The sequence below is a fragment of the Peromyscus californicus genome, unplaced genomic scaffold, assembly GCF_007827085.1.
Source record: "Peromyscus californicus insignis strain IS unplaced genomic scaffold, ASM782708v3 Scaffold_1__1_contigs__length_55948999, whole genome shotgun sequence".
Taxonomy (NCBI): domain Eukaryota; kingdom Metazoa; phylum Chordata; class Mammalia; order Rodentia; family Cricetidae; genus Peromyscus; species Peromyscus californicus.
Window position 1 is genome coordinate 18,117,346 of NW_026294492.1, and position 21,040 is coordinate 18,138,385.

The 21,040-nt window shown below is 42.8% G+C and overlaps 1 protein-coding gene across 5 annotated transcripts in view; it reads left to right on the plus strand.

Moving 5' to 3' along the window:
• Positions 1-21,024, plus strand: part of Fam228b (family with sequence similarity 228 member B) — a 23,913-nt gene extending 2,889 nt beyond the window's left edge. For 2 of the 5 annotated variants that reach the window (XM_052745999.1, XM_052745998.1), the window contains exons 3-10: positions 3,545-3,613; positions 4,710-4,901; positions 5,552-5,632; positions 8,627-8,714; positions 8,802-8,958; positions 11,709-11,816; positions 15,730-15,895; positions 20,858-21,024. In XM_052745999.1, coding sequence (XP_052601959.1) covers positions 3,545-3,613; positions 4,710-4,901; positions 5,552-5,632; positions 8,627-8,714; positions 8,802-8,958; positions 11,709-11,816; positions 15,730-15,895; positions 20,858-21,013 — 1,017 coding nt within the window. In that variant the 3' untranslated portion in view covers positions 21,014-21,024. Of the gene's footprint in view, positions 1-3,544; positions 3,614-3,637; positions 4,607-4,709; positions 4,902-5,551; positions 5,633-8,626; positions 8,715-8,801; positions 8,959-11,708; positions 11,817-15,729; positions 15,896-19,554; positions 20,031-20,857 lie in introns of those variants that run through there. The other 3 variants (XM_052746001.1, XM_052746003.1, XM_052746000.1) reach the window with 3 other exon arrangements.
• Positions 21,025-21,040: the final 16 nt, after the last annotated feature.

A 21,040-nucleotide genomic window follows, 5' to 3' on the forward strand; every position in this document is an offset into this window, starting at 1 on the left:
TTTCCTCAGGCAGTGATGTCAGGCTTTCTTTTACAACCCAAAAGGGGAGTGGTAAGGGAAGAGGTCAACTAAGAGCTAAAATCAGTTAATGTATCAGAAAAAGGGAATTTATGTGCTCAGACTATGTTCCTAGAGGTGGTTAGGTAAATGTTAGGCGTCTATAATGTTAGTATAAATACCACTAAGGCTGTATAAGAAAGGAGGGTCCAAGCTTAATTTACCTTAATTCAGGAGATCTTTTGGCCTTGGATGCTTGATAGGTATTTCAGATAAAATACACTGTTAGTAGTTCTTGGAAGCATACGTAGCATACAAGGATCATTGCAGGAATGGGCTAATATATATGCAAAAGCTAAAATATCACCAAGACTTCTTAAGCCATGGCTTGACCTTCGGGAAAAGCCTTGGCCTTTCCAAGTAGTAGCTTTTGTGATAGTAGCTGAATTCCATCACATTTTTCTGTGGATTGCAGCAGGAACTGAGCTCATTCTCACTCTTAACCACTGACCTGTCTCTCTAGCTCCTACTTCCTGCTTTTTATGACCAAGTACTATCTCAGTGCTTGGATGCCACATTTTATTTCCTCAGTGACGGAACATTGGAAGTGTTTCTTGTGTTTTGTTAGTGTGAACATTGCTCTCATGAACACTTGTTTCCAACTTTGGATTTGAACTATGTTCTCTTGTAACATAGGATTGGATTTGCTGGGTCAAATAACTCTGTACCTAACTTTCTGGCAAACCAGCAGAGATATTATTCCCGCAGCCGCTGTACCATTTTATATTCTCAGCAGTGGAGGAAGGCTCCAATTTCTCCACTCCTTGGAGTTTATTGAACTTGTATCTGTGGGCTCACAGTTTCCAAAAATGCTCTTCCTCTTTCGGGTGTTATTTCCTTCCCTCCCTCTGCACCCCCCACTTCTGTCTCTCTGACAAGGTCTCTGTGTTGTCCATCTGTCCTCAAACTCTAGTCCTCCTGCCTCAGCCTTCTGGGGCCTGCGTTTCCAGACACATCCCTAAGCCTGGCTCTGGAGTGGATTCTTTCTAATGCTGTGTCTTCACGGTCACTGATTGTTGTTTATGTCATCTTAAACCTTCTGTGAAACTCACGGCAATCTGTCTCTTTTTAAAGTGTGGGAACTGGATTTTCCCACCACTTCTTTTCTTGTTTCTGTTTGCTTGCTAAGTCTGTCTGCTCATTGTTCGTATATTTTTAGCCATTCCAACATCTTCCCCGACCCTGCTTTTTTACTTTTAGTTAGGACCTCACTGTGTTGTGTAGCCTGGCCTTCAACTCTTTGTCTTCCTGCTTCCTGCTCCTAAGTACCTGGGATGAGTGGAATTAGGGCATGTGTACCATGCCCACACCCCCAAAGGCTTTATATTTCAGTTACAACATATGGGTGGTCCTAGTTCTGCTGATTTTTTTTTCTTAAGTATGGGTCACATTTTCCTTTTCCTCTGTCTATTTTAGGCATTATGGATGATACATTATAAAGGACCTTGATTCTTTTATGTCATTGAAATATTTGTCCACCAGTTGGCAGCAGGTGGAGCCACTCTGCTTTTCTTAAGCTTTGCTTGGGGTGCATAGAGCCCTGTCCACCAGTTCAGGTGCTTACCAGAGATTTGGCCAGTTCATTTGTGGAATTTGTGGCACCCTTTCTATGGCTCCCTTAGAGACGTCTCCTCTCATCTCTTAATGGTTGGGCCTGAGGATGTGGTTCATTGGCATAGCACTTGCCTAGCGTGCACAAGGCTTAATCTCCAGCACTGGGGGGGGAAACATCTTCCATAGTTGGCCAGGAGTTTTGCCTTTTAAATTCCTCAACTAGTGACACCACATGCATGTGAGTGAGTTTTACCTCCATTAGCTCTGGTTGAAACTAGTCGGGCATAAGGGATAGGGCTGTGTGGGCACTTTTGGCCAGTTTTCAGTGTCTTCGGATTGCTGGTTTTTGTTGTTGTTGTTGTTGTTGTTTTGTTTGTACTTTAATCTGGAGCTAGAACATTAATCCATTACTCATCTTAGTTGAGGACAGCAGTCTTGTCAGAGTCAGCAACCCTCTGTGCAGAAGGAGGAAAGAAAGTGATTTCTGAAGCCAAGGGTATTGGTTTACACATGCAATCCTTGCATTTGGGAGGTTGAGGCAGGAGCATCACAAGTCTAAGACTCCTGGGCAAGTTTTGGGCCAGGCTGGAATACATAGCCAGACCCTGTTCCCCCGAAACTAGTAGACACACATTTGAGTTTGAATTGTGGTTCAGTTGGGTGTGGTGGCACGGCCTTTAATCCCAGTACTCAGGAGTCAGAGGCAAGCATATCTCTGAATTTGAGGACAGTCTGGTCTACATAGTGAGTTTTAGGACAGCCAAGACTATATAGTAAAACCCTGTCTCAAAAACAAACAACACCCCCCCCAAAAAAAACCCCACAGAAAACAAATAGACAAACAAACAAAAACAAACAACAACAAAAAGTCCACCAGACCCACACAAAAACACGTAAATTTATTAGGTGGTTGCAAGGTCTTCATTAATGATAAATGTATTTATTTTAATTGTATTAATGTCCCTACTGCCTTTGAAAAAAAAAATGTTTCAGTCTATTAAGCAACTGGTTGATTGTCATGTAAAATTAATTAAAGGACCATACAACGGGCTGGGTTTGTGGCACAGGCCTGTAATCCCAGCGCTTGGGAGGCCGAGACAATTACATTTTAGTTTTTATTTATTAATTTTTCTTTTTTTCTCTTTCTCTCCTTCCTTCCTTCCCTCCCTCCCTCCCTGCCTTCTCTCTCTCTCTCTCTCTCTCTCTCCTCTCTCTCTCTCTCTCTCTCTCTCTTTCTCTCTCTCTCTTTCTTTCTGTTTCTTTGAGACAGGGTTTCTCTGTAACAGCCCTGGCTGTCCTGGAACTTTCTACAAAGGCTGGTCTCAAACTCATAGAGATCAGCCTGCCTCTGTCTCCTGAGTGCTAGGATTTAAGGCGTGCGCCACCATGCCGGGCTCTACATTTTTGTTTTTAAAAAGCAATTTTCAAAGTCAAATCAATAGGTAAATTCATTATAAAAGAGTAAGAATAGGAACAGGAAATGGAATGCGGCCTTTCTTAGACCGTGTTGTTTTTCCTTAGTGGCTTTCTTCTAGGTATAGGTTTGCCCTAGGTGGTGCTAGACAGGCATAATCTTACATTAGACGTACAGAGAGATTAGTCTGTCAGATAGAGGCCTGTGCATGTCTGTCTTAACCCAGAAAGGTAAAAACATTTTACCAGATGTGGGAAAAGATGGTTCTGACTACGACATGACTCTGGGCAAGTCATTTGACTGCCCTGGGACTCAAAATGCCTGTGAGATGAATTATTTCTTGCTGTAACCAAGAACAGAAAGATCAAAATAGCTTTTGAAAAAGTGCTAAGTGATACAGAAAAATAGGATTTACAGAGAATGCTTCAGGGATATGCCTTTCACATAAAAATATCATAAGCACAGATAATGCTAATGATTTTTCAAGATTTGATTTTTGGAATAATTCTGTTCTTTTAGGCTTTAGCTAAAGAAGATACTGATGCAGCTGTTCAGTCAATATTATATAGAGAAAATTATGTAATGAAGGTAAGAATTGACTACAAAATGCATCTTAAATAATTTTTTCCATTTTCAATGTAGTATCTACTTAACAACTGTGAGTAAAACTCACAGTTTTAGATAATACAGGAAATAGAATTAGAAACACTCATTAGCAGTTGGGATTAAGTGGGACACATCACTGAGAGTGTTTTAATGACTGCTAGTTTCCTGTGCTTTGAGGGACTTCCTTCAGCACTGTACAGGTGAGTATATCTGCCCACACACATACATGCACACCACACATGCACACACATAAAATAATTTTCCTAGTATGATTTCACTTTTAACGTATACAATGTTGCTATATTGTCTCTCCTTCTACTGTGTGGTATATTTGATTTATTTTACTTAAGTAAAACTTTTTTTGGTTTGTTTTTTTGAGACAGGGTTTCTCTGTGTAGTCCTGGCTATCCTGGAACTAAGTCTGTAGACCAGGCTGGCCTCGAACTCACAGAGATCCACCTGCCTCTGCCTCCCGAGTGCTGGGATTAAAGGCGTGCACCACCACTGCTGGGCTTAAATAAAATTTTTACTTATTATTATTGCATATACGTGTGTGTGTATGATATGTGTGTGGACACATACGCCATGGCACACATGGACGTCAGAGGACAACTTTGTGGAATTGGCTTTTCACCTTTCTATGGGTTCCGGGGGTCCCACTCAGGTTGCCAGGCTTGAGTGACAAGCTTCTCTCCTGCTGAGTCATCTCACTGGCCCGGTGTATTTAGTTGATTATCAGGAAGGGTGGGCATGTTGCCTCCAGTGTCCATGTGCCTTTGTTTTCAGCAGGGTGTGCCAAATGGTGGAAGCCAAGTAAAGGGTTAAATGATTGAATGATGGGTTTTTCTTTTCTTTTCTTTTGTTATGAGTGCTCTGTCTGCATGTTGTGTGGTTGCTGGGAATTGAACTCAGGACCTCTAGAAGAGGAGCCAGTGCTCTTAACCACTGAGACATCTCTCCAGCCCCTGGTGGCAGGTTATTTTTAAGAATAATTTAAGCTTATGAACTTTAATTTTACAAAACTTTAAGACATAAAACCTTCAGGATAATATTTTTGTCTTTCTGTCCCGTTTACTAGGAACTAGATAAGTATTTATATCATCATGACTTCTTAAATGCAAGAAGAAAAGAGATGTTGTATAAAAAATGGGTTGAGTGTGTGGCAGATCCTCTACAGAAGAAAATTATAGAAAAAGTTTGTTCACATAAGAAGATTAAAAAGAGGAGACGACAAGAATTAGACAGTTTTTTGAGACATGTAAATAAGAAGGTAATAAGAAGTCATCTTATAATTCTTACAGTGCTTTAAAAGTCATGGTTGTCTTTGTTCAGTCATCTAAACAGTCCTGCCTCTCTCTCTTCTGTTTATGTACCATCTATACTCTGATATAGACAATTATGTATATAGTTTTCTGCCTACGTGCCAGATCTCATTACAGATGGTTGTGAGCCACCATGTGGTTGCTGGGAGTTGAACTCAGGACCTCTGGAAGAGCAGCCAGTGCTCTTAACCGCTGAGCCATCTTTCCAGCCCAACAATATATTCTTTTAATTTAAATTAAATTGTATTTATTTATTCATGTACGTGTGTGTGTGTGTGTGTGTGTGTGAGTGAGTGATGAGCTCTCAGGGAAGTCAGGGTTCTCTTTTCACACTGTTAGTTCTGGGGATTGAACTGAGGTCATCAGTGCTAGGGCCTTCACCCACTGAGATGTCTTGTACACGAAGGGGTGGTATTGAGCCATTGGTGCTATTTGAAGCGTAAGACTGGAACTGTGTAGGGCTGGGACTGTAGCCCAATGCCTCCCATTTGTCTCTTATGATTGAGGGCAGGGGATACAAACTGTGTAACTCTTGAGTTCTGATAGCATCAAAATTAATTATGTACTTCTTATGTGTGGTTTTATTTCCTTTTTATAGGGAAATGCATTTATAGAGCATTATGATCCAAAAGAATATGATCCTTTTTATATGAGCAAAGAGGACCCCAATTTTCTAAAGGTATGTGGGTTTCTTCACTGTGGTGGTATGTGTCTGATGAGCAGACTTAACATATGTGTTGCTTGCCCTTGAGTGAGTCCTTAAAGTTCAGGAGCATTGTTGGAGTGGGTTTCCTATGTAATATTTTAGAAAGGACTAAATAACCCAAAGACCAAAGATGAGTTAATCTCAGAAAATATGAAAATGTTGTATAATAACTGAGTAATAGGAAATGTTTAAACATTTTCAAAGACTTTAAATTTTGTTACAGAAGGGTTTGGGGATTTAGCTCAGTGGTAGAGTGCTTGCCTAGCAAGCACAAGGCCCTGGGTTCGGTCCTCAGCTCTGGAAAATTTAAAAAAAAAAAAATTAAAAAAAAATTTTGTTACATAAGTCATACATTCTTTTGTTTTGTTTTGAGAGAGGGCTTCTCTATGTAGCATTGGCTGTACTGGAACTCACTATGTAGACCTGGTTGGTCTCACAGAGATCCAACTGCCTCTGCCTCTCTAGTACTGGGATTAAAGACGGGGCTACTACACCCAGTCTGATACGTTCTTATAGTAAGTGAAAAAAAATAATTTAAATTCAGAATATTAAAAAAATCCAATTACCCAAAACTAGCTCAGTAACATTTTTATATATCTTTTTGGACTTCTTTCTTATCTATTTAGAACTAGTTGGTGTCAACCAAATGTTTGTTTTTTTTCTATATATTAGGCATTCATTCTACCACTGAGTTATAGCCCTAGCCCTCCATCTCTTAGGGAAATGCATCTCCCCTGCTGCTGTGAGAGGCAGTTAAGGATGAGGTTGTCACAGCACAGAGAGGTTGTCACAGCACCACCTGTGAACAGCAGAGCGTAAATGAGTCTCCAGTCCTGTACCCACCTTGCCATGCTGTCATTTCCCCACAGACTAAGTATTGCTCTTACAGACACTTTTATGATGCTTATCTCTGTAGCTGATCTGTGTCCCGGCAGTTATTTTATCTAGTCCTGTACACGTGCATGCCACCTAAAGGCATTGAGTACATTAGACACTGGTGAGGGTGGAAAGAAACAGGGAGCAGTTGTGTGGCCTTGGCGTGACAGCGTGTGGGGAAGCAGCCAGAGCAAAGGGCCGTGCAAGAGCCGGTGTGTCAGGCAGCAGACCGGCCGGACTTCCGAGGGCAGACGTGCGTTAGTTCAGACATTCCCCACAGACATGGGCGTCGGCAGTGTGCCAGCAAAAGGGAAAGGAAGCCTTTTTTCAACTATATTGTTTAGATATGTTGATGTTGGTTATATGATTATATTTGAAGTTAAGACGAAGAAATCTCTTTTAGTAACTTAAAAAATAATTCTATATTTGAAATATCTTTTATTACAAAAACTGTATTTTCCAAAACAAAAACTTAACTAAAGTGTAATACTGCTTTACATTTATGTAACTTTCTTTAATGTCTTGTTTAAAATAAAAGTTCATTCTTGTGTCTGCTTCTGCATACAATGTGTTTTGATTTTTGTTGTAATTGAAGAAGGTGAAAAATGCATTTTTGTTTCTTAAAAATGTAGAGCACAGCCGGGCGGTGGTGGCGCACACCTTTAATCCTAGCACTGGGGAGGAAGAGCCAGGTGGATCTCTGTGAGTTTGAGGCCAGCCTGGTCTACAGAGCGAGATCCAGGACAGGCTCCAAAGCTACACAGAGAAACCCTGTCTCGAAAAACCAAAAACAAAACAAACAAACAAAAAAGTTACTAGGTTGCAGTATTTTTGTTTGGGTTCAGTGGTCCACAAGTCAAAAACTTCAGTCACTGTTACAATGTAAAAATTCAGTAGCGATAGGGAAATGTGATGCAGTTGTTAATTAAACTTTAGACCGTTGTTGCTCTCTTTAGAGTGTAAAAGTCTGTTTTCATCTGTCACAAAGTCACAGACAAATAACGAGATGCTAGCACTGTGTTGTCTCTTCACAGCGAGTTCCTGTTGGCTCTTCCTATACCACTCTGTAGTTTACCTAACAGTGAGACTGGAGAGGGCAGTCTGCTCACCTTAGGTCTGGATAGTCATGTTCCTGTTACAGTTACCCGAGAAAACAAGTCTCAGCATTACTGGGAAGACACATAGGTAACCTTTTTAGCTGTGGTAGGAGTTCATAGGAGCAGGCTAGACCATGACCGTGACTGCTTCTGAATGCTGTGGTCTTGTGTTGAATTGTAATTTTAGCAATGTTGGCCAGCAAAAGACATTAGTGCTTTAACGCTTAACAGATAACCTGCATTTTGAATATTGTAGTTAGTTTTATATAATTGTTATGCTGCTGTTTCTGGGTATTAGGATGAAGATGGACATATGGAGATATATATACATTTACTAAAGGAAAATGAGGTTTTAAATTTAAGGATATATGATGACAGGTTTTGAAGACCGAACCCAAACTTCGAAATAAGAGTAACCTTGCCTTGGACTGGGTAGATAGTTTAGTTAGTAAAATACCTACTTGTACAAGTACAGAACCTCAACTTGGGTCCCTAACACCCTGTGAAAGGCAGACGTCACAGCATCTGTGTCCTCAGTGCTGGGGACACAGAAACAGATGGATTCTTGGAGCTCATTGGCCGGTCTAGTCAGAACAGTAAGTCTCAGGTTCAGTGAGAGGCCTTGTCACCAAAAAAAATAAGGTGGAGAGAGAGGGAGAGGGAGACAGCTGACATCAACCTCTGAGCTCCACATGCACATCCACGTGCATTTGCACACACACACACACACACACACACACACACACACACACACACACGAGCTCATGTATGCCCCCCCCCCCCCAGAGCTAACCTTTCCTCTTGGCTTTATGACCTCCTAAGAAAAGTATCAGAGTGCCCCATCTCTGCAATGTGTTATATATAATGGATCTATGTTAGTAGGTCCTGTATTCTTTACTCTCCCGGCATGAGAACACACATGGATGCTTAGGATGGACTGGATGCTAATCCTCAGAGCTGCAGCCCAGTCCTCAGAAGAGTGCTTCTCTTGTAGGTCGTCATGCCGCCATTCCGTGACCCTCTGAAAAAAGCCCAGAATGACAAGGACAATGACAAGAAGACTCTCCTCCAGTGTGAGACCGGTACTTGATTTGTATGTGATCCCCTAGCCCGAGAGCAATGGCAGGTGCATTGAAGCATGCTGATGTAGGTTATTAATTGTCTTGCAGGCAAAATCTATACAATGAAAGAATTTAAAGAGATCGAGAAGGCCCAGTTGCATTCCAGGTTCCCGAGTATTTCTAATTCAAGGCAATGTATGACTCCAAACGAATGGCTTAAAGTGCCCATGAGATACATAGAAAGTGAATTTTGTAAAAGGAGCAGGTAATAATTGATGTAATGGAAGTTGTGAGCTTCTTGGACTTCGAAAATTCTTTCTTGAGACAGTGATCTACTTCAGTGATGATTTTAAAATAAAGTCTGCTGTAATTCATTGTTCCTCTGTACGTGATATTTTTCTTGAGTACTATCAAGATTCTCCAATTTTGATTTTCATCAGGTAGACTATGAAGTATCTAAGCTTATTTTTTTCCTCTTAGAGTTGTATGACATTTTCATTTTTATCATTATACATATTTCATTAATATAGGGGAAAACCTAGATCATCATTCCTTCAAATATTTCTCATGTACCATTTGTCTGCTTTAATTTTTGAGATTCTGTGTATGTGTGACCATGGATAACATCCACAGTTCTATAAGTCTTTGAGAGTGGTTGACTTTACTTTCTGTGTTTTGGTTAGATAATTTCTCTTGAGCCATCTGTAAGTTCCCGGAGCTCCTTTGTGTGTTATCTACTGATGAGCCCATCAAACACACCGACTGTGACAGTATGATTTTTAGCATTTCCATTGATTTTTCATAGTTTTCACCTTTTTCTGAAATTTTTCATCTTTTAGTGCATATTGTCCACTTTTTCAACCAGTTTTTTTTTCTTTCTTTTTTTTAAGTTTAAAATTTATTTATTATGTATACAACATGTATGACTGCAGGCCAGAAGAGGGCACCAGATCTCATTACAGATGGTTGTGAGCCACCATGTGGTTGCTGGGAATTGAACTCAGGACCTCTGGAAGAGCAGTCAGTGCTCTTAACCTCTGAGCCATCTCTCCAGCCCCCCAAGTTTGTTTTTTTTTTTTCAAAAGCCATATTAATCATAGTTACTTTAAATTTCCAATCTGATAGATCCAACATTAGGGTCATTTCTGAATTTGGTTCAGTCTGGTTCTGTTGATTACTTTATATCTTGACTAGACATTTTATTTTGCCTATTTTTGCATGCCTTATAATTTTAAAAGATTTGTTTATTCTTTTTTTTTTTTTTTTTAAAGATTTATTTATTTATTATGTACACAGAAGAGGGCACCAGATCTCATTACAGATGGTTGTGAGCCACTATGTGGGTGCTGGGAATTGAACTCAGGACCTCTGGAAGAGCAGTCAGTGCTCTTAACCTCTGAGCCATCTCTCCAGCCCCCCAAGTTTGTTTTTTTTTTTTCAAAAGCCATATTAATCATAGTTACTTTAAATTTCCAATCTGATAGATCCAACATTAGGGTCATTTCTGAATTTGGTTCAGTCTGGTTCTGTTGATTACTTTATATCTTGACTAGACATTTTATTTTGCCTATTTTTGCATGCCTTATAATTTTAAAAGATTTGTTTATTCTTTTTTTTTTTTTTTTTAAAGATTTATTTATTTATTATGTACACAGAAGAGGGCACCAGATCTCATTACAGATGGTTGTGAGCCACTATGTGGGTGCTGGGAATTGAACTCAGGACCTCTGGAAGAGCAGTCAGTGCTCTTAACCTCTGAGCCATCTCTCCAACCCCGATTTGTTTATTCTTATGTGTAAGGTGTTTTGCCTACATGTCTATTTATACATAACGTGTGCCTGGTGCCTGTAGAGGTCACAAGAGGGTACTGAATACCCTGAGACTGGAGTTAAATGTGAGCCACCATGTGGGTACTAGGCATTGAACCCAGGTCCTCTGGAAGAACAATCACTATTCTTTTTTTTTTTTTTTTGAGGCAGGTTCCCACTGTGCCCTGGGCTGGCTTAGAACTCCACATGTACATCAGGTTAGCCTCAAACTCACCTCTAGAGATCTTCCTGCCTCTGCTTCCTAAATGCTAGATTTAAAGGCATGTACCACCTCAATTGACCTTAATTTTATATTTTTTGGTTGAACATCAGACACTTGAGATGGAAAAATAGTATAAATGCAGTATTTTTCTGCAGAAACTGACATGCCTCTTCTGCCACCCATTATTGGGAGAATTGGTTTAAGAAGTTGATCTAAGTTTGGGTATTATAGTTGTTTCCTTTAACAAAGTGTGCCATGTGTGTGCAGCTCACAGAGCCAGAAGAGGATGTCAGATCCCCTGGAGCTGGAGTTTCAGGCACTTTTGAGCTGCCCACGTGGGTGCTGGGAATTGAACCTGGGTTCTCAGGAAGAGCAGCTGGTGCTCTTAACAGCTGAGCCATCTCTCCAGATCTAAAGAGTTGTTGTTGTTGTGTTTAAAGATGTTTTTATTTTGAATTTATGCATACATGTGTGAGCCTGTGTGTGGGTATGTGAACATGAGTGCAGGTGTCTGCAGAGTCTGGAAGAGAGTGTTGGGCATCCTGGTGCTGGAGTTACAGGTGATTGTGAGCTGGGTGGTTGGGAACCAAACCCAGGCCATTTGGAAAAGCAGATTTTGCAGTTTAGCCGTGTCTCCAGTGCTGAGTTTGTTTTTTTGTTTGTTTTAAAATAGGAATCCATGTGGTGTGAGGGCATCAGGATAATGGCAGAGGATAAAATAAAGAGACTGATTGATAAAAGAAAAGATTTATATAGTTTCACGACTTGAGGGCCAGAGAGAAAGTCAGGAAATCCGAAGTTGGAGCCTTGTGCCGAATGCAGGGCTTGATGACTGTCGGACAAGCTGTCTAACAGTGAGCCTGGCCGCTATGTCAAATAATAGTATAATGGACCATATTGATAACGGTCAGTTTCTAATAATAAAAATGCTTAAATGCAAATGCGCACTGTTTTGCAACATCCTGACCCATGTTCTCTTATTAGGGTCAAAATGAAGGTGAATTTTAATGCTAGTACTTTTGATTTGACTCCCCTGAAGAGGGTGCCTAATTTTCTGGAGTGCCCGGAGGAAGAAAAGACCGTCAGTTACAAGTAAGCCTGTTGTTTTGTAACCTCGCTCCCCTTTCGGTTGAGATGCTTGGCTGTGTGCCTTCCCGACCGTCCTTTCAGAATGCTTGAGTTAGTGCCGAGGCCCCGCCACTCAGTCAGGGTCAGGGAGCTTCTCTTTGTTTCAGTGTTTAAAGGAACCAATAGCACAGAGCAGCATGTGCAGACACGGAGCTGGGGAGACGGTGCACACCTCACACTGAAGTTGTGAGAGTTTCAGGATGAGACTAGTTTGGGTAGGTGTAGTTAGAAAAATACTGCAGTGGACTGAAAGGGTACAGCAGGGAAGTAGTTCATACAACTAAGCCTGCAGCATGGGAGGAGTAACTAGTTCCTGAGTCAAACATGAGAGGTTTCACACGTACACAGGGACTGCTTGTGGCAGTGCACACCTCTATTCCCAGTGCTTGGGAGGCTGAAGCCGGACGATCTTAATTTTGGGTACAGCCTGGGCTACATAACAAGATCCTGTGTGAGAAAATGGTGTGGGGTTAGAGATTTCTCCACATAGTTGTAGAAAAAGGTAACTTTTTTTTTTTTTTTTTGGTTTTTCGAGACAGGGTTTCTCTGTGTAGCTTTGTGCCTGTCCTGGAACTCACTCGGTAGCCCAGGCTGGCCTCGAACTCACAGAGATCCGCCTGGCTCTGCCTCCCGAGTGCTGGGATTAAAGGCGTGCGCCACCACCGCCTGGCTCAAGGTAACTTCTTATAATCTGGTTAAAAACAAGATCCTTCTCATTGTCAGAGGGACTTTGAAAATGGTGTAGAAGCCGGGCAGCGGTGTCTCACACCTTTAATCCCAGCACTCGGGAGGCAGAGGCAGGCGGATCTCTGTGAGTTCGAGGCCAGCCTGGGCTACAGAGCAAGATCCAGGACAGGCGTAAAGCTACACAGAGAAACACTGTCTCGAAGAAAAAAAAAAACAAAAACAAACAAACAAACAAAAACAAAAAAGAAAAAAGAAAATGGTTCAGAAACTTTGGGAAGTGTCAGATTTCCAAAACGGTAAACATTAAGTTACCGTGTGACTAGATGTTCTGCTGCTGACTTTTTTTGGGTGGTTTTGGGGTTTGTGTGTGTGTGTGTGTGTGTGTGTGTGTGTGTGTGTGTGTATGTGACATGGTCTCACTATGTGGCCCTGGCTGACTTGGAACTCACTCTGCATATCTGCTTGACTCTGCCTCTAGAGTGCTGGGGTTAAAGGTGTGCACTCCTATGCCCAGCCTACTGCCAGGTTTATATTCAGAAGAAATGAAAACAGATCAGCTGGGCAGTGGTAGCACACGCCTTTAATCCCAGTACTCAAGACAGAGACAGGCAGATCTCTGTGAGTTTGAGGCCAGCTTGGTCTACAGATTGAGTTCCAGGACAGCCAGGGTAGTTACACAGAAAAACCTTGTCTCAAAAAACCTAAAGAAAAAAAAAAAGAAAAGAAAAGAAAGAAAACATATATCCACCTATAGGCAATATAGGTGTATTCATAGCTACATTATTCACAAGAAACAATAACTGGAGACTCAAGTGTTTATCAGCTAATAAGCAGATAAGCCCAGGGTTGTGTACCCACGTGGTATAATATTTGGCAATTAAAAAGAAGTACTGAAGTACCTGGCATATGAAATGATAAGAGAAGGGAAATATTCCTGTAGAGACAAAGGTTGCCTAGGGCTGGGAGTGAGACTGGGAGTGTCTGTGACTGAGCACAAGGCTTAGGGATGGAAATGTTCCACATTTAGACTGCAGATAACTGCACGGTTCTAAGGATCCTAAAGACATTGATTTGACTGCTGACGAGAATTAAAAATAAAACAAAAACCCAGCAAGGTAGAAGAGGAGCAAGCCTACCTTCCCTTTTATAGGAGTTTGGCCTGTAGTTCTCTGCTCCAGATGTTCTAAAGTCAGCTGCAGAAGCTTTCCTTTACTCACTTCAATAGCTGGGCTATTGGGGATGCTGGGCTATTGGGGATGCTGAGCTATTGGGGATGCTGGGCTATTGGGGATGCTGAGCTATTGGGGATGCTGGGCTATTGGGGATGCTGAGCTATTGGGGATGCTGGGCTATTGGAGATGCTTGGCCTTGGCATGAGTAGTTGTCTCACAGGCATTAGAGTGGTTTAAAATAAATACAGATGGAATTGGGTGTGGTGGCATGCACCTGTGATCCAAGCATACTGGAGGCTGAGACAAGGAGGATCATGGAGTCCTGGAGCTTGAGACCAGCCTCCTCGTCTCAAAAAACACTTGGAGACAGATAATGTTAGCAATAGAGCTGGCCGTTGTGGACTTCTCAGTGTTCTGGCAGTGCAGCTTAGTGGTACGGTGTTTTGTTCATTGGATAGGGCCTGATAATGAGGAATAAAAGGGGATATTGAAACTGACCCTACTGACTTGTATATGAGGGTCCAAAGGAGCCAGTTCTGCCATAATCCCTAGTTGCCATTGTTTCCAACAGAATAAACATGTTTATTATTTAAGATAGCTAGCATCTTAAAATGTTCCATCTAAATTACATTTATTTATGTATTTTGTGTGTGTGTGTGTGTGTGTGTGTGTGTGTGTGTGTGTGTGTGTGTGTGTGACAGGGCAGGGGAGGAGGGAGAGAGAGAGAGGGAGAGAGTGTGTGCCACAGCATAGAGGTAGAGGTCAAAGGACAACTTGCCCAAGTTAGTTTTCTTTTCCCACCATAAAGGTCCCATGGATCAAACCCAAGTCATCAGACTTGACAACAAGTGTTCCTACCTACCGAGCCATCCTAGCGACCCAATAATCAACATCTTAATTATAATTTCTATCAATGGGACAAAGAAAGGGATTTGTTCTCATAAACCTTTCAGAGTATGACTCAGATAAGGATATTGCATTGTTGGGTACCTGGGAGCTTCTGTTTTAGACTAGAGGCTTAATCTTCCAGCTCCCTCTGGGAAGGGAGGAAGACTGGCTTCTGTGAATGAGAGAAGTAGCCCAGGGATGACAACAGGTGTGGAGAGGCAGGTGGTGTGTCATTTTGGGGAGACTTACAAAATTACTATCTGCCCCCAAGCTGGACTGATGCCAGCAGCCCCAAAATGACTTGTTCAAGTTTATCCTTTTTTGTTGTTGTTGATTTTTCGAGACAGGGTTTCTCTGTGTAGCCCTGGCTGACCTGGAACTCTCCCTGTAGATGAGGCTGGCCTGGAACTCAGAGATCCACCTGCCTCTGCCTCCCCCCAACCCCCGCTCAAGTTCATCGTAATGAGTAAAATGAGGTTACCTATGGAGCAGTGAGTAGTACGGACAGCTCCATTCTCCCCCTCGCTTCCTGGTTCCTTTACCAGCCCTGTGTATGACTTCAAGTCTTAAGCAGAATTCATGTAAACCTGGGTTTAGCGTGCTACCTAGTATCAAAGCAGTTTAGGTAACTACAGGCGGGGGCAGCAAGAGCACAGAAAACAGACTCTGGGAAAGACAGACACATTTAGGTGTGCTCTATCCCTGTTCTTAGAGGCTCGGCTAGTCTGGGTAAACCCTGTGCAGACATGGGAAGCGTGGCTTGTTTAGCGCAGTCTGGCCTAAGAACAGCTAAATGGCAGTGTCCTGTAAGACAGTCACCCTGACCAGGATGTGGAGGGCCAATTGCTCTAGATCAGGCTTATTTAAGTCAATTTAGACCTCTTCAGGGATAGCAAATGCACATTGCTGAGGGCGTCGTTCAGGCCAAAGGACCATCACTCAGCTGTTTGATTATATAGCACAGGAGTTTCAACAAAAATAATGCTAGAGCAATGTGGTTCCTTCTTATAGTGTTCTTTTCATAAAAATGTGAGTTCATAGAGATCTCATAAACTTAGATTTTAAATGAAAAGATTAAGTTTTTCTCCTGAGTTAAATGTTAAAAGGATTGCTCCTGGTTCTTCCTACAGAAACAAAGGGCTCTCCCCTCTGGACAGTGAAGCTCCGTGTCTCCAGGAGGGAAAGGATCCAAGTTCCCAAGGGATCATTTCTGAAGGTCATCATTCTGCAGACCTCTGCCAGGAGGCAGAAAGGGATGAGGTCCAGGACGCGGTGAGAACTAACCAGGATGACACGGTGAGAGCCGGGACAGTCAGTCCCATTTTGGGATGCCCAGGGCAGCCCTTGCTGACACCTAGGTCTAAGCAGGTGGGAACTTCTTGACATGGTGGGCTCTTTAGAAGCCAGGAGGCAGCTGAGCACACCTCTAGTGGGGAAGAAACAAAGACAGGTGTTGTTCAGAGGGAGAGAGTGCCCTTGCAGCTCGGTGGAGCCGCCGCACAGTGGACATGCCCACTGTCTCCTATTTCCTTGGCTCCTAACTTGACTCCTGATTGGGTAATCTTTCTACCACCTCTACCCACTCTCTCCCATTTACCTGTAGTCAAGCCAGGCCCCCTGAATTGTCTCTTTTAATTCAATCAAGAATTAGTTTTCAAAAGGGCCAATACTAAAAGCAGTAATCTCTAAGGAGGAAAGTGTAGCTTCCAAATGTAAAATGTCTAGAGATACAGGTCTTCATAGAGACCTCCCAAGGGAACTACAGTAATGTGGTGTCATTTGACGGACCTAGCCTGGCACCCAGTCCAACAAGACCTCTAGGTCTAGAGGGTCCTTTTACACTTGAGTTTCCCGTCCCATTGCTGTGTCCCATACTATGGAGACGGTCTTTTCTCCAGGCGGCTGGACCCCGAAAGGATTTTTTTATCCACTCATGAAGTTTCCCAAACCTGTCAGTGCAGTTTCCCTTCTTTGCCTATCATTGTTGAGTGGCTTTTCCATGTGGTTGCTTACTCTGCTCCCTCTACTTAACAAAGGCCTGTTCTGAGTCAGGCAGTATAGAAAGGGCTGGAGCCATGAAGGTGAGCAGCAGGCATGTGTCTCTGCTCCTGTGGAGCTTACACTTTGATGGTAAAGATAGAAAACAATCAAAATAAATGTCCAACAGGTGAGTTAATGAAGTGAGGAGAAGAAAATAGATGAAGACACCATTTTAAATGGAGAAATCAGGAGAGTCTTCTCGGAAGAGGTGACATGTACTGTAGGCTGGGCATGGTGGCACACGCCTTCAATCCCAGCACTTGGGAGGCAGAGTCAGGCAGATCTCTGTGAGTTCGAGGCCAGCCTGGTCTACAGAGCGAGATCCGGGACAGGCACCAAAACTACACAGAGAAACCCTGTCTCGAAAAACCAAAACCAAAACCAAAACCAAAAACAAACAAACAAACAAAAGAAAAAAAAGGAGGGAGAGAAGAGTTTTAGGGGAAGTGACCAGGAAGAAAGATTGATACAGTAGCTCGGGAGGGACTGAGTTGACCAGAGGGGACTGGAGAAGAGAAGCCACTCATACTGAAGCCATTCACAAGTTTTGACTAGGGAGACACACCTAGGTCACTTTGGATTAGTGGTTGTCTAGTTTCTTAGGAACAGGGTTTCGTGGTTTCATGTAGCCTAGGCTGGCCTTGAGATCTTTCTATAGCTAAGGCTGGCCTTGGGTTCTTCATCCTTTTGCCTCCACCTTTCACCTGCTAGGATTACAGGTGTGCACCACTACACCTGGCAAAATCACGTATAAAGGAAGAACATGGCTGCTTTGTAGGCACTTATACACAACCCAGAGCAGTCTAGCTGGTAGGCCAGGGCACTGGGTCAGGAGCATAATGACCTGAGGTCTAGTGCTGGCTGTGTGGTCATGGGACCTGAGGAGTGAGCAAGTTCGGAGCATGTTAGTGTTTGATATGAGAAATGAGTGAAACCAAGAAACCAAAGTCAACTGTGTTCTTGAGGTTTTGGTCCAGAGGGGCTGGATAGATGATGGTCATACTCACGACTACAGAAGTTTGAGTGGTGTAGCTAGAGTTTTCCCGCCTGGCCCACGGTCAGGATAAATCTCTCTCACCCACCAGTCCCACTGCCGCTCAGACCTGACCAAGTAAACACAGAGACTTATATTGCTTACAAACTGTATGGCCATGGCAGGCTTCTTGCTAACTGTTCTTACAGCTTAAATTAATCCATTTCCATTAATCTATACCTTGCCACACAGCTCGTGGCTTACTGGCATCTTCACAAGCTGTTTCTCATCATGGCGGCTGGCAGTCTCTCCCTGACTCAACCTTCCACTTCCCAGCTTTATTCTCCTCCTTGTCCCGCCTACACTTCCTGCCTAGCCAATGGCCAATCAGTGATTTATTTATTGACCAATCAGAGCAACACATTTGCCATACAGAACATCCCACAGCAGAGTGGAATTTGGAGAGACTAAGGAAGAAATGGAAAAAAAAAAGCTAGTGCTTTCTGGGGCTAAGTTAAAGATACCTTTTACCATTACAATGTACATTTATAGGGTATGATTATTAAGTAAGTTAGCTTTTCCTCTAGCTGTTCATTTAAACATGTTCTGGAGCTAGGGATGTAAGCTGGTGTTCTGGAGCTAGGGATGTAAGCTGGTGTTCTGGGGCTAGGGATGTAAGCTGGTGTTCTGGGGCTAGGGATGTAAGCTGGTGTTCTGGGGCTAGGGATGTAAGCTGGTGTTCTGGGGCTAGGGATATAAGCTGGTGTTCTGGGACTAGGGATGTAAGCTGGTGTTCTGGGACTAGGGATGTAAGCTGGTGTTCTGGGACTAGGGATGTAAGCTGGTGTTCTGGGACTAGGGATGTAAGCTGGTGTTCTGAGACTAGGGATGTAAGCTGGTGTTCTGGGACTAGGGATGTAACCTGGTTTTCTAGGGCTAGGAACCTGGTGTTCTGGGACTAGGGATGTAGTCCAATGGATAGTACTTACCTAGCATGTGCAAAATTCAGTCTCCGGCAGTTTCTTTCTAAAAATAAAAACAAAACAAAACAAAACAAAAAAACCCAGATGAATAAGTAAGGAAGCAGTAAGCACATCTGTTCAAGGTAGTTTTCCACACCCTAGGTATCCTCAGATGCTAAGTGCTTCTGATTACAAAGGCTCTCACTTCTGCCGTTAACATGACTAAGTGATATAATGACTGTATTGCTATTGCTAGCCTGGAATTTGCTGTATAGACCAGGTTGGCCTCAGATTCACAGATCTCTAACTGCCTGTGGAGTACTAGGATTAAAGGAAGATCACACACACACACACACACACACACACACACACGTTCTTGATCCTTTTGTAAATCCTGTAAGACTCACCTTTACACATTTAGGACATGATATTTACTCCCTAAAAGATACCAAGACTAAAACCAAATGTATTTGTAATAATATTCAGCTCTATTTAACAACATTTATCTTTTTTTTTTTTTTTTTTTTTGGTTTTTCGAGACAGGGTTTCTCTGTGTAGCTTTGCGCCTTTCCTGGATCTTGCGCTGTAGACCAGGCTGGCCTCGAACTCACAGAGATCCGCCTGCCTCTGCCTCCCGAGTGCTGGGATTAAAGGCGTGCGCCACCACCGCCCGGCCCCAACATTTATCTTTTAACTCAACCTCCCAGATGACCTGTGAAGTAGGCAGGTGGATGTAGTCCGATGGTCAGAAGAGATACTAGGTTGAACATGCATATTTGAGTCATCTGATATGTGATTTGAAGTTATGAGATAATCAGAGAATGCATGTCAAAGGGCTGATGTCTAGATTCTGTGAGAGGCCTTAACTCTGGCCGGAGTGGCTTCAGGGGCTCAGCTCCCATAGCCAAGGAACTTCCTGGTCCTGCAAGCCCTTTATTCCTATGGCACACTCAACTCTTTTCTGTTGTCACTTTCAAAAGGTTCCGACAACCACACATCCTGATTCCTGATCTGTGCAAGGACCCACAAAAAAAGGCTGCTTTAGATGAAGTTACCTGCTGGCTGGAATCCTTCTGAGAGGGATGAAGGAAGATATTTAGGAATCATTCTGTTCTTCTCTGAAATAAACTTCTTTTAATTTAGAATTCAGTGTCTGTAATGATTAAGAAATAACAACACAAAACAAACAAACAAAAACAGAAAAAATGGATGTGGTGATGCACACCTTTAATCCCAGAACTCAGGAGGCAGAGGCAGGTGGATCTCTGTGAGTTCAAGGCCAGCCTGGTCTACAGCGCGAGATCCAGGACAGCCAGGGCTACACAGAGAAACCCTGTCTTGAAAAACAAAAAACAAAATAGAAAAAGAAATGACATACATTTCCCCAAAAGTGTATTTTCCTCTGAAGTTAAAAAGTATCTTGGGCAGGGGCCAATAAAATGCCATCTTACCGAAAGCCTGTCTCAGTTCATTTGATTTGTGACTAAGTTACACTTTCTGCCTAGACACCATTAAAATGGAGTTTTAAGACAGTAATTGGACTGTCCCATTCCATATTTATTATCTGCCTTATTCCAAGGGCATAGGTGTCTAGGATCTTAGTATCTTGCTTCTAATCCACACATGGTTCCAGGTGAAAACTCAATTACAAATTGTAAAACATATTGTGGGAAATTTCAGAAAAGTATATACAAATAGAAATAATTGTATAAGAGACCCGCTCACCCAATTTCAACAACGAAAACTTCAAGTCTGTCTCCATCTATGCCATACCTACTTTTCAATCAACCACAACTGCGGATGCAGTTCCTAGACGTTTCCCAAAGTTGCCCTTCCAGATGGTAGAGAGCGGACTCCTTTTCTTTCCCTGCCCTTAGATGGGATCACAAGTCCTCAGGAAAGCCTGAAGCAGGTTGTGGTGCATGCCTGTAATCCTTCCCTCCGGAGGCTGATGCAGGAGGATCCCACGTTCCGGGCCAGACTGGGTACACAGAGAGCTTTCCAATGCAATATGAAAGGGTTCAGATACTGTTATAGTGCATAGTTTCCCAGTATTTAATATTTGTCGGGTGTTTACAACTTGCTATCATGACTCACATTAAATACTACATATATACTTTTTTTCCCCCCCATATAAAACTACTAGCATTATAAGCTTCAACCAGGGACCCTGGCATCCCCTTACGCCCAGAGACACCTCCGAAAGGCAAGGGGAGAGGCTAGATTTAAAGACAGTGGTCTCTAGTTTTCTATGGCTGTGAACACGCCATCCTTCCTCTCCAGGGACGTTGGTGTTGCAGGCCGGCCAGACCTCGTGGCCTTGCTTCACGCATGCGCTTCCACTGGGGTCGAGACACCCTCGCTGGACCTGACTCAGGCAGGGCTCAGGCTGCACAGAGCAGCAAGCAGCCCACCCCTGGGACAGCCTGGGAGACCTGAGGGCCTGAGGTGACCAGCGACCAGCAC